Raw genomic sequence first — 21,195 nt, forward strand, 5'->3', positions numbered from 1 at the left:
AGTATTCATACTATTATCATTGACTTATGCTCTTGACTGACTTTACGTGTGTTCTTCGCCATACAAGCGCAAGCCTAATTCTCAATCTGTAACCTAACGTTGCTTAATAATAATAAATACCCTCCAAATAGAACTTTATGTGTCAATGCCGTATTCTTGTGTGGGTGTTCACCATATATATTCATGTACTGTATGGCCAGTAATTAAAGTACATAACTAGTAGTGGTTTAATATATCACAATCTTTAATACAGTAAGGGTATTGTAACCCCTCAGTTACAGCTAGCATGGCTAACAAATGCAAATATATTGTAGTCTGCCCCGTTGTTCTGACCAGGATTACGTTCCTTTTGCCCCCTTGATGTGCATGCACACTGAGTCTGACGTGGACAGTGAACAGGTCTATGAGGAACAGCATGGACTGTAGGGGTGGGGGAAAAATCGATACGTAGTAGTATCGCGATACTTTGCATGGTGATACTGTATCGATACAGGGACGCCAAGTATCGATATTAAATTATTCATAAACATAAAAAAAAAATTGTATAAGGAAGTTGCATTGTTCATTTCAATACCTGTAATAGTACAGTAGTCCACACATACATGTGCATTCAGTTAAGTTGGAATATGACTGTAATACAAACAGTTTGTTTGGTACATGCAACACAGATTACAGTGTTTACATCTGTCTGCTTGAGAAAATGCCATGTTCTGCAATAAAAATTATTGAAGTGAGATGAACAGACTGAACTTTATTTTATTAAATAAAACATGTTGACAAAGTTTTACTTTGCAGTTGAAAAAAGGTAATAAATTAAATGTTTTGCAATACTCAGCGTATCGCGATATATTTAGTATCGCGATACTATACTATACTATCGTATCGTGACGCAAGTATCGCGATAGTATCGTATCGTGAGGTCTCTGGCGATTCCCACCCCTAATGGACTGTGATGTGAAATAACTCAACATCATCATTGGTAAATAAAAAATAGGGCTTAGGGTTCCAAAGGCCAGAACTATCTATTTAAGGTCAAAGGGCAAGCGGATATGGACAACGTAGGACACGTGAGAGTAGAATTCTGATGAATGCGACCCATGCATGCAGTTGAATTTGAAAGATAATTTGCTGTAGTTTATTGAAAACTGTGGTATGAATAACATTAGCGTGATGGGTTTTCTCTGATCTGTCACACATCAGACGTTAGCTTTGCGGTCCCTGGTTCGGCTGTCCTCTGAAGATGTCACGCGCTTTCATCCATACTACTGTCCCGGGAGTCTGGCCCCCCCAGGCCCTTTTCAGTTCCATCTTCCACAATTTGACGTGTTGTTAAAATCAGGGATGACTTTACTTTTAACATGAAGGTCTTACATTGATGTTGGCCTTCAATCCATCGCTACGGATCAATAGACTGAAGCCTTACACTGATGTTGGCCTTCAATCCATCATTGAGGATCAATAGAAGTCTTACCTAGACTCATTACATCAAAACTGATTATTGTATTGTAAATGAGGGCTATTTTATTTTATTGAACTATTTTATCGCACTGCAGTACTGCATCATTTTACTGTCGATTTAATTTTACTAACTATTTTATTGCACTTTTTTACTGTCTATTCTATTAAATTATTTGAATTACTGCCTATTTAAAAACTGAATCAAACCGTAAACAGAGAGGCCTATTGGGATGTATTTGTATTTATTTATTAACACAGAGTTAAACAAAAGAAAAAAAAATAATACATAACCATATTGTGAAGGAGAAGTTAGAAGCCTAGAGGCTTATCGAGAACTTTCCCCGTTTTGTAAAATCAAAACATACAAAAATATACATATTATTAAAAAAATACCAGTAATACATTCAAAAGATATGTGTTAACACAAACATACACACACACAGTACATACATGCATATACTGTATACTGCGTACATAATAATACATAACCACCCACCCACCTGCCTACAAACCTACCACATAACCAAATGCATACCTACATGTATGACCTATTTATCCATCTACTACTTTTGGATATGAGCATTTTTTTGTAGTTTACTTGAAAAATAAGCAGAGATGGAGATTTCCTCAGCATAGGACGAGCTGCATTCCAAAGATTGGACCCTCTATACCTCACTGAGAACTGCCTAAGTGAAGTACCACAATAAGGTATATGCAGGTCGCTGGACGCGTGAATATTAAAGGCAACCAACTTGTGTTCAGTTTTTCGTTCAGCGTTTCTCTGATTGGCCACACGGCCACGTGACCGCCCGCCCCCTTTTGCCGCGAGCGCGGCAGAGGTCCCAAATGAAATGAATGAAGCGCGGAGTATAATGTTATTTCGCGTTTGTAACGTCATAACATCAGTGGAGGCTGCTGACTGATTAATAATAAGCTCTCTTTATTTCGCGGAGCATAATGTATAATGTTATTTCACGTTTGTAATGTCATAACATCAGTGGAGGCTGCTGACTGATTAATAATAAGCTCTCTTTTTACACCCATGGGCCATGTGGAACACCTTTCTAAAAAGTTGAAAGTAAAAATATGTATAGAAACAAATCATGCTTTTCTGCTGCCAGTAAGAAGACCATTGTACAATAATCCACAATTATGTCTATTTGATTATGGTGAAATTATGTACATGCATGCCTCTCCCTCCACCTGAAAGCCCATACACGCTGTGTATCATAGAGCACTGGGTTTTATCACTGGAGATACATTTCTCACTCACCATTGTATTTTATATGAAAATAATTGTAAGTAGGTGAATTCTACACATCTGACAATGCCATCTGACAATATCATAATGATGTGTTTTCTATATTATATCCACAATCATTCATCTAAAAAATTGTATGGGCGTAAATACATGTTAAGATATTCAAAATCGTCACAGCAGTATAGTTTGTTTATACTTCAGAAGTATGATATTTGAACGCGGTCCCCAAAATGAATGGAAGCGAATGAGGCGCCTGACGCCTGACACCTGGGAGGAATGGGGGCGTGTTGCAGCGTTGGGGATGTTTAAAAAATATAATTTAATATATAATATAATATAATAATAATCTGGTCGGGGAGCTCCAGTAGCTCACCACGTACCGCGAGTGCTATTTCAGCGCCGTGGACAACCGCGCTCGCGCGGATCTGGGGCTGAGCGCGTTCGAATCCCGGACGGCAGCCGTGCCTTTCCCAGAGTGTCTTTCCCCCCCATCTGAACCCTTTCAGCCTGCTTCTGTCGGTCGAACTTGACCAAGTATGAATGCGAAGAAAAAGCGATAAACTCTAAAAGAACCAGGTGACTGGTCAAAGTTTAAAAAAAAATAATAATCTGGTCAGCAGCCTCCACTGATGTAGCGTGATTCAAACCCGCTCAATGTGCAGTTTCTAGTCAGTTACGCAGCCTCCACTGATGTACAGTGACGAGTGAATCTGGTAGTTGGTTTATGACGTTACGAGTTAATCAGTCAGCAGCCTCCACTGATGTTATGACGTTACAAACGCGAAATAACATTATACATTATGCTCCGCGAAATAAAGAGAGCTTATTATTAATCAGTCAGCAGCCTCCACTGATGTTATGACGTTACAAACGCGAAATAACATTATACATTATGCTCCGCGAAATAAAGAGCTTATTATTAATCAGTCAGCAGCCTCCACTGATGTTATGACGTTACAAACGCGAAATAACATTATACATTATGCTCCGCGCTTCATTCATTTCATTTGGGACCTCTGTCGCGCTCGCGGCAAAAGGGGGCGGGGGGGTCGTGGCCAATCAGAGAAAAGCTGAACACAAGTTGGTTGCCTTTAATATTCACGCTCCCTGGACTGACGTGTAACATATGAATGAACATCTGAATTAAAAGAAAAAAAACTATTAAAACCATTTGGTAGATTGTGATGATCATAAATGTACACAAATATACATATCTGTAAAGAATTAACCTCAGACAGTCAGAAGCAAAGTTTACACATTGACATTTGATAACGTTAGTCAGATAACGTTAGTCAGCTGACGCTAGTCAGTAGCTACTTGGCTTGAATACGATTTACCGTGGGTGCATTATTGTTGATAGACGGCCAGTGTCAGGTCCTGGAGAAAGGGCAGGCGTCGGCGATCATCTGATTTGATGTAACGTTAAAGCGGATGTTGTTCCAACTAGCTAGCTTTTCAGCTAATGCTATAACACCAGCAAGCGAAACACATCCGAGCTCCCCGTCACAGTGCTCTGTCGGGACAATGGAATTTAAGAAAGTGTATCTGCTGTAAAAGTGACAAACAGCATTGACACTTTAATTCACGGTCGATTAAAAACACGTTCATTTTATAATCCTCACTCTCCGCAGGAGATCAATTACGTCATATGGGATCGGAGGCTAGACTTGACGCGTACTCGCCGATACCGATACCAGCATTTTAGGCTGTATCGGAGGCATTTCCGATACTGGTATCGGTACAACTCTAGTAGAGACTTGCGGGTTGTGCCATTGTACTCAGTAGGGATATCCTCTTTCATTGGTCTATATTGACCACACCCCCTATCCTTAGGCCGCGCCCCCTTTTTGTATATTTTGAACCGTTTGTCGTAGAGACTTGCGGGTTGTGCCATTGTACTCAGTAGGGATATCCTCTTTCATTGGTCTATGTTGACCACGACCCCTATCCTTAGGCAGCGCCCCCTTTTTGTATCTTTTTAACCGTTTGTCGTAGAGACTTGCGGGTTGTGCCATTGTACTCAGTATGGATATCCTCTTTCATTAGTCTATATTGACCACGCCCCCTATCCTTAGGCCGAGCCCCCTTTTTGTATCTTTTGAACCGTTTGTCATAGAGACTCGCAAGAGATCCTCTCCCGTTGGCCGGCGGTGCACAGGCATCACCCAAACTTTCACAATTTCCCCGCGGAATTGTCTAGTTATTATTGATGTTGATGTTACATAAAGATGATGAAGGCAGGCGGATCCTTCAGCATGGGAAGATGAATGGGTTATTAAACTAGCTGTGGTTCACACAGGCTCTATAATGGAGTTATAATAGAGTTCTCTCTGCTAAGGCAAGGGATTTAGAATTTTTAAGTGGAAAAGAAAAGAAGGAAAAATCTAACTAAACTTAGCATTGCAGGTCAGATCCCGCTTCACTGTTTTCTTGTAGTGAGGGCGGAACGAAATTGTGTGTGTGTGTGTGTGTGTGTGTGTGTGTGTGTGTGTGTGTGTGTGAGAGAGTGTTACTTACCCAGTTTGACATATCCATTATCTGTCAACAGTATATTCGCTCCCTTAGCAAAGAGAGAGAAAGAGAGAGAGAGAGAGAGAAAAATAAATAAAAAAGAGAACAAACCACAGCGTAATTGTAAACAGTGCCTTGAACCATGAACCGTTCTGAGAAAAACAACAACAACGACATCAGATCAACAGTGTGTTCGTCCCCATTTGGTTTATGAAGCCCAACAAGACTATTTATCAAAGCACACTTCAAACGGCCACGGCAAACTAGGAGGTGACTTTGAACTGTGTCTCTTCAGGGAATAAAATGTCTGTCATTAGTGTCATAAATGTTTTCCTAATGGCTGCTACATGGATGCCAAGGCATTCCAGCGAGGCACTAATGAACATCCTCTCTGCTGTGCAGTGTTTTCTTCTTTAGTACATACTGTAGAGACCCATGCTCTACAACATCTACAACATGACATATATATATATATATTAGGGCTGTTAGTTTATCGCGTTAATTAGATTAATTAATTACACAGCAAATTATCGCGTTATGAAAATTTACTCAAAATTAATAGCATTTTTTTTTTTTTATAAAATTTTTTTTGTATCTCATTCATTCCATAAGAATGTAGAATACACATTTACAGACTTTTTTTGCATGTTCTTGGTATCTGATTCTAGGGACATCTATGAATCTCAGGGAATGTATTCCCAGTGTCAGAAATACTGTGGGCTAGATCCACAAAGAATGGATTGCACAGTGCAAGTTGCACCCTTACTTACTGTAACTGAGGGGTACAATTCCCTGACTGTATTGAGAGTATGGTATTATTAAACCACTACTTAGTTATGTACTTTAATTACTGGCCATACAGTACATGGTATATCTGGTGAACACCCACACAAGAATACAACAATGACACCTAAAGTTCTATTTGGAGGGATTTATTATTATAGCAGCAACGATAGGTTACAAATGGAGAATTATGAATTGCGCTTATAAGGCGAAGAACACTTAAGTAGGTCAAGAGCGTAAGTCCATGAGCATAATAAGATGGGTATAACTGACGCCACCTGTAGCATAAGAATTACATAAGGCACACTCGTAGTCAGCTGGAGACACTAGGGGGGTTCCCTCCGGTTGTAAGCCGGCAGGACAGAGGAATGTTCGGGAGCAAAGTCTGAATCAACGCGGAATAAAGAAGCTCCAGCTACGGGAGGCGGTACATTACTCCCTTGATCGGCAGACAAAAGCAACAGCTACAATCCAAGTATGCTCGACAGCATGGACGAAAGCCAGCCAGCCTCTGTGATCCTAGAGGCGGGCTCGATGGTGCTCCTCACAGGGGTAGATCCCACACAGCAGTGGGGTAGACGGTTCTCTGCTCCAGCAGCCACAGTACCAAAGCAATATAATCCAGCCGGAAAAGGCTCTTCATTCGCCGGTGTAGATTCTCCTGTGCACTATACTTCACATTAAACTATGTTGAACTTGACATTATTTCACTAAACTCTGACACTTTTACTATCCTATTCGCACATGTTATAAGTGCTCTATTTAGACGCAAAGTTGCTCACTTCACTTGGTCGTTGACTCGTGGTGAAGGCTTTACTAGTAATGAACGAACGATGAACTGAATGAACTGCTGCTGCTTTCCACCTGCGTCGTATTTATACGTAAGGTGAATTATCAAATTGACCAGACCTGAAAAATCTAAGCAAATTAATAGATGGAAGATGATTAAACAGAAGGTTTTGTAGATACAGTACTGAATTCTGCCATCCGGACACATGCAATTTGAAATACGATTATAGAATATAGAATATCAGGCATAAAATGGTTATGCGATTAAAATGCGATTAATTCGATTAATTAATTACAAATCCTGTAATTAATTAGATTAATTTTTTTAATCGCCTGACAGCACTAATATATATATATATATATATATATATATATATATACATGTATACATTTATTATTTTTCAAAAGTTCACTTTACATTTAAAAAAAAATCCCACTCAAAAGTAGAATTTACTTGACATTCACATCGTCTTAATTCGGTCTTTCACGCTTTGTCTGAGATCACAAGTCACAGAGTTCAACGTCCTCTTCATGTTCACATCTAAAGTCCTTTGCATGGAGTTCCAGAGACAAACAAAATGTCGTCTGTTAGAGAGGAGGAACGTCAACACACCTGCACTAAATACAATTTCAAATGCACATGTATAAGATAACATTACATTTGTATTCACATTATACATATTCCTTCCATGCAGATACAATGGATTCGAATGTGTGATAATGCAGTAGGAGCCATTAAAGGCATTTTATAAAACACATGTTATAATTAGGTTTATAAGCAGACTGAAAGACAGCTTCATCCATCAGGCCGTCAGGAAGATGAACTCTCTCCCAGCCCCCCTCTCTACCAGCCCCCCCCCCACCCACTGACACACACACACACACAATCCCACAGACACACTGCCACTTTACTTCATTCACTGCCACTTTATTTTACTATGTACTACTGCTGCTAGAAGATATTTGCACTAAGCTCATTTAAATTACTGTTTATATTGTACATATCTCGCAGTCCTGTATATTGTGTGAAACAAATCTTCACACGACGGCATCACAGGGTGAGTAATTGATATACAAATGATAATTTTGGGTGAAGTGCTCCTTTAAATTAGCTGCTGATCATAATGAATGGCGCATACGACTTCTGTTTGATTGCATGAACTAACGCTAAGCTCCATTGATCTCCGAGCGTTGGCTCATTTCCATTAAAAAGAAGGATCAAATGAGCTCAAGGCAGCCTTACTCAGCAGAGAGCATTCCAATTCAAGTCATAAAATTGAAAAACACAAAAGTCAGGTGAGGATAGTTTGGTATCCCAGGTGAGTCAAGCCAGCATGAATAAGGTGAAATTGGACTTCTTGTTCAGTGAGTTGACTCAAAATGCACATGCAGAAATGTATTCCAAAAGTGACTATTTACACACGTTCTAGTCGGCTTGATTACTGTAATGCTCTCCTCCTGTCTGGTCTGCTAAAGAAAGCAATTGGTCAGTTTCAGCAGGCAATTAATTAAATTATTAAATCACTAAATGACAATGCACCCGCCTATTTATCTGAAATGCTTTTAGGTACGTGCCCGGCAGAACCCTTAGAGCCTCTGACGTTTGTCTCCTAACTGTTATGGTCCTATAGCCTTTGGAACAGCATGCAAGAAAATTAATTTCATTTAATTATTACTATTATTATGCGTTTGTTTCTTGTATATTGTGGAAATCCGACTAACTCCCCTTTATAAAGTATCCTCCTGGCTGTCAACATACTGTAATCAAACCCTTTCAGATACCCAATCTGCTCCTGTAAAATATTGCATCATCTATTCTACAGTGATGTGGTCACTAAATGGCCAAGCTGCGAAGTAGAAAATCACTATCTCTTCGAAAAGTCGATCATAAATAAATATTAATATGAGAGTTCTAAACGAAGGTTCAACTGAGAGACTGAACCTCGTTCCTTCACGTCGGTCTTAACCAATCACATCAACCTGGTAGGATACCATCATACTCTAGTCTAGAACTGCCTACAAGATACAAGAGTTTTAAAAGATACAAGAGTTTTTACAAGATACAAGAGTTTTATTTGTCAGGGCACACAGGTATACAGTGAAATGCGGGGGGTCTTGCCTGCAACGATGTGCATAATACAATAGTAATAATATATAATAAGAATCCAACCAAGAGCGACATTGGTCTTGCCTGCAACGATGTGCATAATACAATAGTAATAATATATAATAAGAATCCAACCAAGAGCGACATTGTGCAATAAACAAGTAAACAAAGTAGGGCATATCGGTATCTGTACATGAGTTATTTACAGAGCATGGTAGGACATGCTAGGTCCTGTGGTAGTGCAGTACACTGTTAGCTACGGATGAGGCACTGGGTCTTTATGTACACTGCTATACAATGCTATATTATACAATCTCAAGCTCTACTATACTATTCTTAAAGTGACCTTTCCTTCTGTAAAGTGTCCATAAGTGTGAGCATGTGCAGCATGAGTGTGTGTGCTCACCATCAACCTTGTAGGATACCATCAATCTAGAGCAGTGGTTCCCAAAGTCGGGGTCACGACCCAAAGGTGGGCCGCGAGCAGCCACGGGAGGGCCGTTAGATGATTAAAAAAAAAAAAAAAAAAAAAAAAAAATGTCAGGCCACTGAACTTAGAAGCAGGCCAGGACAGTGTTTCTAGTTGTATTCTAAAATTCTATTCTATTGTATTCTAAAATGTGACTATATGGTTTTATATTAACTTAATAAATAAACAAAAACGAAAAATCTACTTATTTCAACGAACATTTCAAACTAAATAACAGATTATGCACATAAAACGCTGAAAACAACCGAAGCAACAATAGTATTTTAATGAGGCTATTATTATTATCATTATTATTTTGGTCAGGCTTTTTTATTTTTTTTTTTGCCAGTTGACCGATTTTTTAAGCCAAATATCACTTCAATCCTATTAAGTTAGTTCAAGTTAGTTATTCATGTATATGTGCTATTTATGAGAGGGCTAACTTGTTGCAAAATAATAATGATAATAATAATAGCCTCATTAAAATACTATTGTTGCTTCGGTTGTTTTCAGCGTTTTATGTGCATAATCTGTTATTTAGTTTGAAATGTTCGTTGAAATAAGTAGATTTTTCGTTTTTGTTTATTTATTAAGTTAATATAAAACCATATAGTCACATTTTAGAATACAATAGAATAGAATTTTAGAATACAACTAGAAACACTGTCCTGGCCTGCTTCTAAGTTCAGTGGCCTGACAATTTTTTTTTTTTTTTTTTTTTTTTTTTTTAAATCATCTAACGGCCCTCCCGTGGCTGCTCGCGGCCCACCTTTGGGTCGTGACCCCGACTTTGGGAACCACTGCTCTAGATTGATGGTATCCTACAAGGTTGATGGTGAGCACACACACTCATGCTGCACATGCTCACACTTATGGACACTTTACAGAAGGAAAGGTCACTTTAAGAATAGTATAGTAGAGCTTGAGATTGTATAATATAGCATTGTATAGCAGTGTACATAAAGACCCAGTGCCTCATCCGTAGCTAACAGTGTACTGCACTACCACAGGACCTAGCATGTCCTACCATGCTCTGTAAATAACTCATGTACAGATACCGATATGCCCTACTTTGTTTACTTGTTTATTGCACAATGTCGCTCTTGGTTGGATTCTTATTATATATTATTACTATTGTATTATGCACATCGTTGCAGGCAAGACCCCCCGCATTTCACTGTATACCTGTGTGCCCTGACAAATAAAACTCTTGTATCTTGTAAAAACTCTTGTATCTTTTAAAACTCTTGTATCTTGTAGGCAGTTCTAGACTAGAGTATGATGGTATCCTACCAGGTTGATGTGATTGGTTAAGACCGACGTGAAGGAACGAGGTTCAGTCTCTCAGTTGAACCTTCGTTTAGAACTCTCATATTAATATTTATTTATGATCGACTTTTCGAAGAGATAGTGATTTTCTACTTCGCAGCTTGGCCATTTAGTGACCACATCACTGTAGATGATGCAATATTTTACAGGAGCAGATTGGGTATCTGAAAGGGTTTGATTACAGTATGTTGACAGCCAGGAGGATACTTTATAAAGGGGAGTTAGTCGGATTTCCACAATATACAAGAAACAAACGCATAATAATAGTAATAATTAAATGAAATTAATTTTCTTGCATGCTGTTCCAAAGGCTATAGGACCATAACAGTTAGGAGACAAACGTCAGAGGCTCTAAGGGTTCTGCCGGGCACGTACCTAAAAGTTATTTAGTTTGAAATGTTCGTTGAAATAAGTAGATTTTTCGTTTTTGTTTATTTATTAAGTTAATATAAAACCATATACGGTAGTCACATTTTAGAATACAATAGAATAGAATTTTAGAATACAACTAGAAACACTGTCCTGGCCTGCTTCTAAGTTCAGTGGCCTGACCAAAAAAAATAAAAAATTTAGACTTTTTTTTATTTATTTTTTTTTATTTTTGGGGAATAATCTCACGGCCCTCCCGTGGCTGCTCGCGGCCCACCTTTGGGTCGCGACCCCGACTTTGGGAACCACTGCTCTAGAGCAGGGGTAGGCAATTAAGTTTGGCCAAGGGCCAAATTTCTTCCAAGCCATTGTATGGGGGGCCGGAAACAAAAACAATGGCTAATTTTATATGTTGATAGTGAAAACATTTTAACTCTGACAGACCACCTTATAACTAAGACATAGATTTGTGGCAGAGGCAGATAATGGACAAAATAAACGAGCTGCATAGGTGGCCTAATAAACTGTAAAAGACATACACATTTGCACTGAACATTATACCTTTGTCTGTTTGCCATTTTATTATAAAACCAGAGACAAGCGCCTCTCTCTTATCGGCCTATCTTACATTACGCACAACCAATGTGTCTATCTGACGGCCCTTTCTGTGGAGCGCACTGGACTATTGAGAAACAATAGGAATTTTCCATTGGTTCTCGCAGTCCATGTGACCATTTCTAGCATTTCCATTGGCTATAGTGACAGACATAGATATATGATAAATGGATAGATACAGCGGATTAGATGCAGTCCAGAGAAAACAACCAATCTAGATATTTCAAGATTCTATGCTTTACATCTGCGCATTCTCTGAGAGATGCACTACATTTTTAGATGACAATCGATTCCGATACAATAAAGCAAGTCTTTATCACAAACAAATCCAAAGATATTTAATGTTTTACAAAACATGTCTACTGTTGCGCCCGGCTTTAGAGGGTTAAAAGCCCAATAGTATTTTTTATTTAGTTAATAAATGTCTCGTAATTCCTTATATACCTAATGTAGCGCATCTTCTTGAAGCAGATTCAGCTTTTTTTGCTCTGATTTGACTTCAGTTTAATTGCATTGTTACTGTTCACATGTGTGGTGCCGTCACAGTCATATATAAGTAAAGATAAAGTTTGAATGACTTACTGAACTGATGTTTTAATTTCACACCACACGTGGTGTGGCTTGTTTGTTATTTCAGCACCAGGCGCTGTCCACCGACTTTTTTCATGTTGAGCAAGCACTACATTGCACCTCGCTACCTACCTGTTATTCACTCTCAACATGGATAAAACAACGTATAATAAGCATTCTTTAGGTGGTGGTAGTTTCTCTATTTGGACATTATAGCTAACATATAGCCTAGCCTAGTTGGTCTGATATTAAAAAAAAATTTAAATAAAAAATATTCTGAAGGGCCAGATATTATTGCTGGCGGGCCAATTTCGGCCCGCGGGCCGCCTATTGCCGACCCCTGCTATAGAGCTCCCTATCATCAACCTGGTACGATACCATCACTCCAGAGATTTAGCATGATTTGTGTTTGTATTTATATTTGTTTATCCATTTTTTACCCAGGGACAGTGCACATTAACACTTTGAATGCCCAGCAGGGGGCGCACATTTAGTGCTTGAACTGTACTGTAATGCACTTTTTTCAGGCCTACCTAATTCAAGCATCAAAAATCTTCAACTCGTGCAAAATGCGGCTGCACGGATACTAACTAGAACTAGAAAATTTGATCACATCACACCAGTTTTGTCCGCCCTACACTGGCTTCCTATCCAAGCCCGTTCTGACTTTAAAGTGCTACTCCTCACCTACAAAATTTTAAATGGGCTTGCACCGCTCTATCTATCCGATCTCATCTCCCGATACTCGCCCGCTCGTGCTCTGCGCTCACAAAATGCGGGGCTTCTATCGACCCCTAGGGTTAAAAAGAAATACGCCGGCCACAGAGCCTTTGTCTACCGCGCTCCCTACCTGTGGAACAAATTACCTGCCGTCATCAGGGGCGCCTGCTCTGTCGAAGCTTTTAAATCCCTGCTTAAGACTCATCTTTTCTCTCTCTCCTTCAACCTACCCTGATCTCACCTGGTCGGGGACTGACCTTTAGATTAATCTGTGTAGTTTAGTTATGGTACAGGGTACTACATGGTACCACTGGGTAGTTTACTACAGGGTAGTTTAGTTAGGGTAAAGGGTACTACATGGTACTACATGGTACTACATGGCACTACAGGGTTCTACGTGGCTCTACGTGGCTCTACGTGGCACTACATGGCACTACAGGGTACCACAGGGCACTACAGGGTACTACATGACACTACAGGGTACTACAGGGTACTACAGGGTACTACATGGCACTACAGGGTACTACATGGTACTACATGGTACTACATGGCACTACAGGGTTCTACATGGCTCTACATGGCTCTACGTGGCACTACATGGCACTACAGGGTACCACAGGGCACTACAGGGTACTACATGACACTACAGGGTACTACGGGGTACTACATGGTACTACATGGCACTACAGGGTACTACATGTCTGCTCCTTTGCAGCACCACAAACATGGGAACTCTCTAACTCTTCCCCCCCCCCTCTTCCCCCCCCCCCTTCTCTCTGAGTGCCCGTCTCCTGGCGCTGACTAAGGTGATGGATGCCTCGGGGTCTTGGCCAAGATTGTAGTGACTGCTCTACATGCACCTCCGAGGCCTTGGATCAGTTATTCACCGCCGTCTGTCCGTGGTCCTGTCAACTGATTAACAGTATTAACAGACTGTCAACAGATTAACAGTCAATGCGGTTTCATTGCTGGGTTAAGTACTTCTATTCTATTCACATAATACGCCTACTTCATATATCTACTCCATTCACATATATGCCTACCACTTGTATCTATTGCTATGTCCGCCTACTACAATCTCATGAGCTGTCTAACGCCTGTCCCGTCTCCCTGTCTCCCTATGACTTGCTGTCCTGGAGTGTTGGCCGGAGTGTTGGACGTCCCGTGACGAAGGCCGGGAGGTTGCGACCCCCTCTGCGTGCCCCCCTGTCTCCGGAGGTCTCGTAGTGGTGACCGGAGTGCTGGATGTCCCGCGATGATGTCGGGGAGTTCGCGACCCTCTCTGCGCCGCCCCCTATCTCCCTGTCTCCGGCTGTCCCTGAGCAACGACCGGAGTGTTAAATGTCCCTTGACTAAGACGGGGAGGACGTGACCCTCTTTGCGCCGCCCCTGTGCCTCAAATAGATTCGCTATCAGCTCTATCTTTAATCTTTCAAAATGTTCAGTTGCTATCGCTATTAGCTCTATCTTTAATTTTTCAAAATGTACAGTTGCTATTGCATGCACTCATCTGTGTTCCACTACACACATGAGTGCATGCTTACCAACTGTCCGTCTGCAACACTACTATCACCAACATCTAAGAAGGGAGATCCCCCCTTGAATGGCCCTTCTAAGGTTTCTCTCCTCCACACTGCCTGTGGAGCTTTTTTCCCTATTGTTAGGTTTTAGTGAGTTTTTCCTTACCTTCACGTGGGGTATGTCTGGGAGTGCTTGCATTCTTTCATTTATTTGCATTCATCTAAAAATGTTTGCACCTTATGGTGTTCTTGTTCTGTTCTTGACTTATTGTTATGTTTTCTTCTTGACTTGTTTAAAGAAGATCTGTACGGCCCATGGGGACATTAACGTGTGTTGTCGGGCCCTATAAATAAATTTGATTTGATTTGATTTGATTTGAATGCCCACATCCACTTCAATGTTAGCATTAATATCGCCTAATCTATGTTTTAAATTATGGCTATGTGTCTAATCTGCCCGTCGCATTATCAATGAACTATTTCCAGTCAACATTGTCGAAGCAGATTGTTTTTTATCGGTTCATTTCCGTTTCATAGCATTTAGAAAAACCCTCGTTTTCACAAAAAAAAAGAGGATTCCATGATAATCGCCCCGTACTGTAATATTCTAGATAGGGCTGACCTTCGAAGCTTTTTTTGGCAATCGAAGCTTCGGGGCCGAGATAATAACGGATAATTCGAAGCTTCGAATTTTTTTTTTTTTTTTTTTTTTTTTAATCTTATGTTGTGGGACTTGTACAGCACTTTCATAAACTTTGTTGTTTTTAAATGTGCTCTATAAATAAAGTGGGTTGGATTAATTAATTAAGTAGCCCCTTTCGTGACTGAGCCAACAAGGTTTCACTCGGCTCAGGCTGTGTGATTTAATTCAAGGTGGATCGCTGTTGTCGTTTGAACAACTTCAGATTTCATGGGAACTACCAATCCCCCAAATCAAGAATGTTTAAGATGAATGAAGTAAGATTTTGATTATTTGAATTATGGCCTGTGTAGACTAAACTATGCACAGAATTATGTCAGTCTACAAGGTCCGGATTCTACATGGTCCGGCAATGTAGACCTTGTAGACTCCACTACAGACCAATTATCAGTGAATGTTCATGCATTTTTAAGAAGGGCAACTTCCACAAAAAAACAAAGAACTCACCAAAACATCTCAGTAGCACCTTATCTAAATTTTATTTCCTATTTTGTTTATTCATCCCAGTATCTTTCTTTCTTATGTGTGGAATTCTACAAGGCATGTAGGTGTATATGTATTTGAGGATGATATCCTTCAAACAGGCAATAGTGATGATATAATTTGGGCAGTGCTGAGCTGGGTTACTTTCCTCCAGTGTATTTGTCCCCCGGCCCCACCCAAAGGCCCCATGCGCGCGCGCGCGCACACACACACACACACACACACACACACACACACACACACACACACACACACACACACACACACACACACACACACACACACACACACACACACACACACACACACACACACACACACACACACACACACACACACTTACATTTAGCTGACGCTTTTATCCAAAGCGACTTACAAGTTCTGTACGACAAGACAGCAAGAAGGGTACAACTCTATCAGCTGAGTAACAATGTTTATCAAAGTGTTGCGTGTTACAGTGTAGGTTAGTTTATTAGGAAAAGTGCATGACAGTAAGGTTAGTCACGGTTATATATATATATATATATTTTTTTTTTATTTTTTTTTATAATTTCAGATAATGGTTGAAGAAGTGAGTCTTTAGTCGACGGCGAAAGATTGGACGGGATTCGGCTGTCCTAACTGGGATGGGTAGTTCTCACACACACACACACATACACAAATCGAAGTAAAAAGAAAATATTGAAAAAAAAAATGTTTGAAAAAAGAATTTTTTTCTTTTTTTTTTTTTTTTTAATACTTCGATTTTTTTTTAATGTTCGAAGCTTGTGCCATCGAACGAAGCTTCGAAGCTTCGAAGTATTTAAGACAGCCCTAATTCTAGAACGTTGTTATTTGTAATAATAAATGCTAGATTATCGATAGTATATGTGTACGTGTGCACGCTAGTGCCGCACGCTGAAAATCGATTCTCTCAGTTGCTGATCGCTCTTAGAGTCAAACAGCCATATCACAAAAAAAAGAAAAAGCTTATATCTCCGTGAAAACTGGTCTGATTATCCTAATACTGGTCAAATAGATTCCTTACCTGAGATCAGATGGTATCCAAATGGATTATTCCAATTCCTGATCGCCATTCCGAAAATCAATCCTTTTATTGATCCACCGCGTATACTGTACAACACATAATCCCCGCTGCTCTGAGGGTCCAGAATGAAGCTGATCGACTCCGGTCACATGCGTGAGAAGTAAAATGTGGAATCCGGGTTTTTTTCTCTCATGCCTTTTCATTGAGTCCAATCCAAAAGGGTGAATTACCATCTGGGAGACGATAGGGGGCGCTTTTTTCACATCTGAGCGCCTGGAGTGGCTGATTTACCAACGGTAGACTCAGTTGATGAAATATGAATTCAGATCGCTAATAAAAAAAGAAATATGGGCATTCACTCGGGTTGAGCATCCAAAGTGCTAATGAACATCTTCAGTTTCCACATCAATGTAAATGTGCCAGATTTTTGCTAATTAGCTCGTTTCCATCTGTAGTCCCTGCCTACCATGCATGTCTGCTATGATACGTTCATGATATATACTGTGCTATCATTTCATATTAAGATTTAGCATGATTCATTCTGCTATGCTACTTTCATGATATATACTGTGCTACACGATGTGAAAATCCGCCTAAAATATATACCTAGTACCCTCTTGAGATCATGTGTACAGAAAATCTAAAGAAATTAATAAAGGGAAGATGATTAAACCGAAGGTTCTGTAGATACAGTACTGAATTCTCCCATCCGGACCAATGCAATTTGAAATATTATTATAGAATATAGAATATGATGCTTATACATTACCTTATTATAGCCAATTCACACATTTATATATATATATATATACATATATTATCTTTCAAATGCCTGAGTTCAATTTGGATTTAGTATGAGATATGTGACGCGGTGATCAATATCCTCCTGCTCCTTAACACCTTTTGTGAGGGCTACCTGCTCCTCTGACATTGCGACACTGAATGATGTTTCCTGCAGTGATTTAATATATACTAGACTATCGTACACAAAGTAATAGTAGCCTATGCCTGTGGCAATGGCTAATGGGGATCCGAATAAACTAAACTAAACCAGGCGTGCATAAGAACAGATAATGAAATATACTGTAATCTAGTGTACTTTTTAATTTTCCCCACAGTGCAACTGTTTTGAAACTAATTTCAGATCTAATTGTTCCTACATGCTAACAATAGGGAGGAGAAACTAACTGCGTTTCAATATTTGTCAAAAACATTACCTTTTGTGGCTTATTATCGCGAATCATAACAGTTATTGATATGATTCATTCAGAACGCTGAACTTTGAACCCCCACAGTATCTGACAGGAAGTGTAGTTCGGAAAAATTCCAACGCTGGTCAACAGATAAGATTTAGCATGATTCATTCTGCTATGCTACATTCATGATATATACTGTACTATAATTCTATATTAAGATTTAGCATTATTAATTCTGCTAATCTGCTATGCTACTTTCATGATATATACTGTACTATCCTTTCATATTAAGATTTAGCATTATTCAATCTGCTATGCTACATTTATGATATATACTGTACTATAATTTCATATTAAGATTTAGCATTATTCATTCTGCTATGCTACATTCATGATTATAGACCTGTTCGCTGTATACGTCAGAATCAGAGTGCGCACGTATCAAGGTGGCAAAAGGAACATATTCCTGGTCAGAACAACGGGGCAGACTACAATATATTTGCGTTTGTTAGCCATGCTGGCGATCTAAACAATCAATCCATGCCAACGCTAGATATGTAAAAGGTGAAAGACGCACACTCACAGCCATTTTCAACAACATTTGACCTCCAGCCATTTTCGTTTGAAACAACTTTTAGTCAGGGGAGTGTCATGGTTTCTCCATAGAGCCCTGTCGTACTTTTTTAGCACAGAAGCTCGCACAGGTAGTGGGCAACTTAGTCACGTGACTCAGTTAGTATTGCTGATTGGCTCAAACATGGTATGTTTGTAAACAGCAAACATGTCTATACTTACGGAAGCCCTAAGAGGCCGCACATTCATACATTTTATTTACTCCGTTTTCCCGTGATAACGAGTTAATTTAATTTGTTTTCTCGTGATAACGGGATAATTTTCTCGAGATCTCGAGAAAAACGAAACGATAGTATATATTAAATCACTGCAGGAAACATCATTCAGTGTCGCAATGTCAGAGGAGCAGGTAGCCCTCACAAAAGGGGTTAAGGAGCAGGAGGATATTGATCACCGCGTCACATATCTCATCAATCAAGGCCTTAGGGATGGGTATCGTTAGGATTTTATCGATACTACTACTCTTATCGATACTGCTTAACGGTTCGGTACTTTATCGATACTCTTATCGGTTCTTTTTGGTTATTTTTTTGCAAGAAAAAAAGACAAATAATTAAGAACAGAATCAACATTGCTTTATTATTTATAAATACAACTTTATAAATAAGTATTATAAATAAATATAATTTCTTCAGCAACAGCAGCAGCAATGTTCTTTTATATAACTTTATAAATAAATATAATAAATGAATATAATTTCTTCAGCAACAGCAGCAACAATGTTTTAAATGTGTCTGACTCTGAATTATAGACTTTTTATAATAAACAACAAATGCAAAAGGCTAACAGAACTGTGACACTCGTTCACCCTATCCTCTGTCATCCTTCCTCTAGCTGCTAGGGAGAAAGGACTTTGGGTGGTGGAGGGAGGTAGAGGGAGGATGTGTGGTGGCCCTGGGCTCACTGGGCTGGGACATAGTGGCTGACGCCTCAGCTTGACGATCTATAAAAAGTTTAGATTGTAGTATTTGTAGCTAAACAATTGTTTTGTTTATTAGCCTATTTGTAATAATTCGTTATTAGCCTAGGCAACTCCGTATCTTGGGTTACGGCTGCAGTATGCAGATGGAACACTGCGCGCAAGGCAGTCGAATACGCGCATTTCTGCACACTAATATCATGTTTTGCCAACAGATGTTTTGATAAATTGATTTGCTCGTATTGCCACCCTTACTGGCAAATGTTTTGTTGCACTTGTGGCAACGTGCATTGTCGGCATTGACCCTTGTAAAGTATATCCATACTTTAGAACGCTTCGCTCTATCCGCCACGATCACGACTCAGTGCATGCAGAGCTGCTGTCTGTGTGCCGCGCGCTATAGCACGGGGCGTCGGGGAGCACTTTCATTAAGGAGTACCCGTATGTAGTACCCGTATGTCTATGTGTAGCACTAGCGAGCGACTCGCGAGGAGTGTGTGTAATAATTGACTCGCTGGCTGCGGCTCGCTTCTCGTGCAGAGACAGAGAGAGGATCGTTCGCAACTTTTAAATAATAATAATAATAATAATAATAATAATAATTTCTCTAGAGTATCGATAGCAGTACCGAGGACGTCAGAGCTTATAAATACTCCGGTATTTTCTAATATAGTACCGGTTCCCGTTTAAAACCGGGGTCCGGGGGGCATCCCTAGGCCTGACACAGGCTGAAATAGCTTTATGCCTTGCTGTTACAGATAATATACACATTAGTGTGCGTCATCTAAGAAGACGGTTAACAAAGGCTTCAGCTTTACCGGCGGCGCAATCAAAGTGAGCTCTCAAAGAGCACCTGGCTATGGGAGGCTGCAACTCGAAACTGGCCCCTGTTAGGATCTCTGTTTAACAGTACTGTATATTTGCATATCTCGTATGTCACAAATGTAACAGTACTGTGTATACCTGTATGTAATGTACCCCCCTGAAATAAATTAATCCGTTATCACGAGAAAACGGACTTTGTTATGTCGAGATAATGAAATAATAAGTCGTTATCACAAGAAAACGGACTTTGTTTTCTCGTGATAACGAGAAAATTATCCCGTTATCACGAGAAAACACATTAAATGAACTCGTTATCACGGGAAAATGGAGTAAATAAAATGTATGAATGTACGGCCTTCTTAGGGCTTCTGTACATACTGTACCATAATTTCATATTATACTGTATCACTTTGATGTGTGTCTCTGGTTAGTTGAACTGTATTTTAGGTGAGGGTGGGGTGTGAGGGCTCCACTGAGGCTAAGGGTAGGGGTATGGTTGAGGTTAAGGGTATGGTTAAGGTAGGGGTATAGTTGAGGTTAACTCATTCCCTGCCAACAAGGAGTTTACTCGTTATTGGGGCGCCATGCGTTGAACGGCAACAACGAGTAAACTCGTTATTTGGTCGTTTTTTTTCTTTTATTCGATATTTCTATTCATTATTCATCCACTGACCTCGGTGTTGCCATAGGAAAGGATTCTGAGTTTGCCAAAGTGCAATACCGGCCGCATCCTGCTAGATGGCAGTGTCGCCCACCCTTTGAAACCTTATATCTCATCCTGTGTTACACTTAAATCCCTCCAGGCGCTAAATTTAGACGGAGTCGAGTAAATCGCTTCATCCAACCACTTCGAAACGCATCTGGCACACTCGATCTATAAGTTGTGCCAAATTATGTCCGGGACCAGATGG

The 21,195-nt window shown here is 39.8% G+C and overlaps 1 protein-coding gene across 4 annotated transcripts in view; it reads right to left on the reverse strand.

Moving 5' to 3' along the window:
- map4k3a (mitogen-activated protein kinase kinase kinase kinase 3a) overlaps positions 1 to 21,195 on the reverse strand; it is a 459,102-nt gene that overhangs the window by 205,851 nt on the left and 232,056 nt on the right. For all 4 annotated transcript variants that reach the window (XM_084319042.1, XM_084319041.1, XM_084319040.1 and 1 more), the window contains exon 7: positions 5,237 to 5,279. In XM_084319042.1, the coding sequence (XP_084175168.1) occupies positions 5,237 to 5,279 (43 nt within the window). The remainder of the gene's footprint in view (positions 1 to 5,236; positions 5,280 to 21,195) is intronic.

The sequence above is a fragment of the Notolepis coatsorum genome (genome assembly GCF_963971535.1).
Source record: "Notolepis coatsorum genome assembly, chromosome: 7".
NCBI lineage: Eukaryota > Metazoa > Chordata > Actinopteri > Aulopiformes > Paralepididae > Notolepis > Notolepis coatsorum.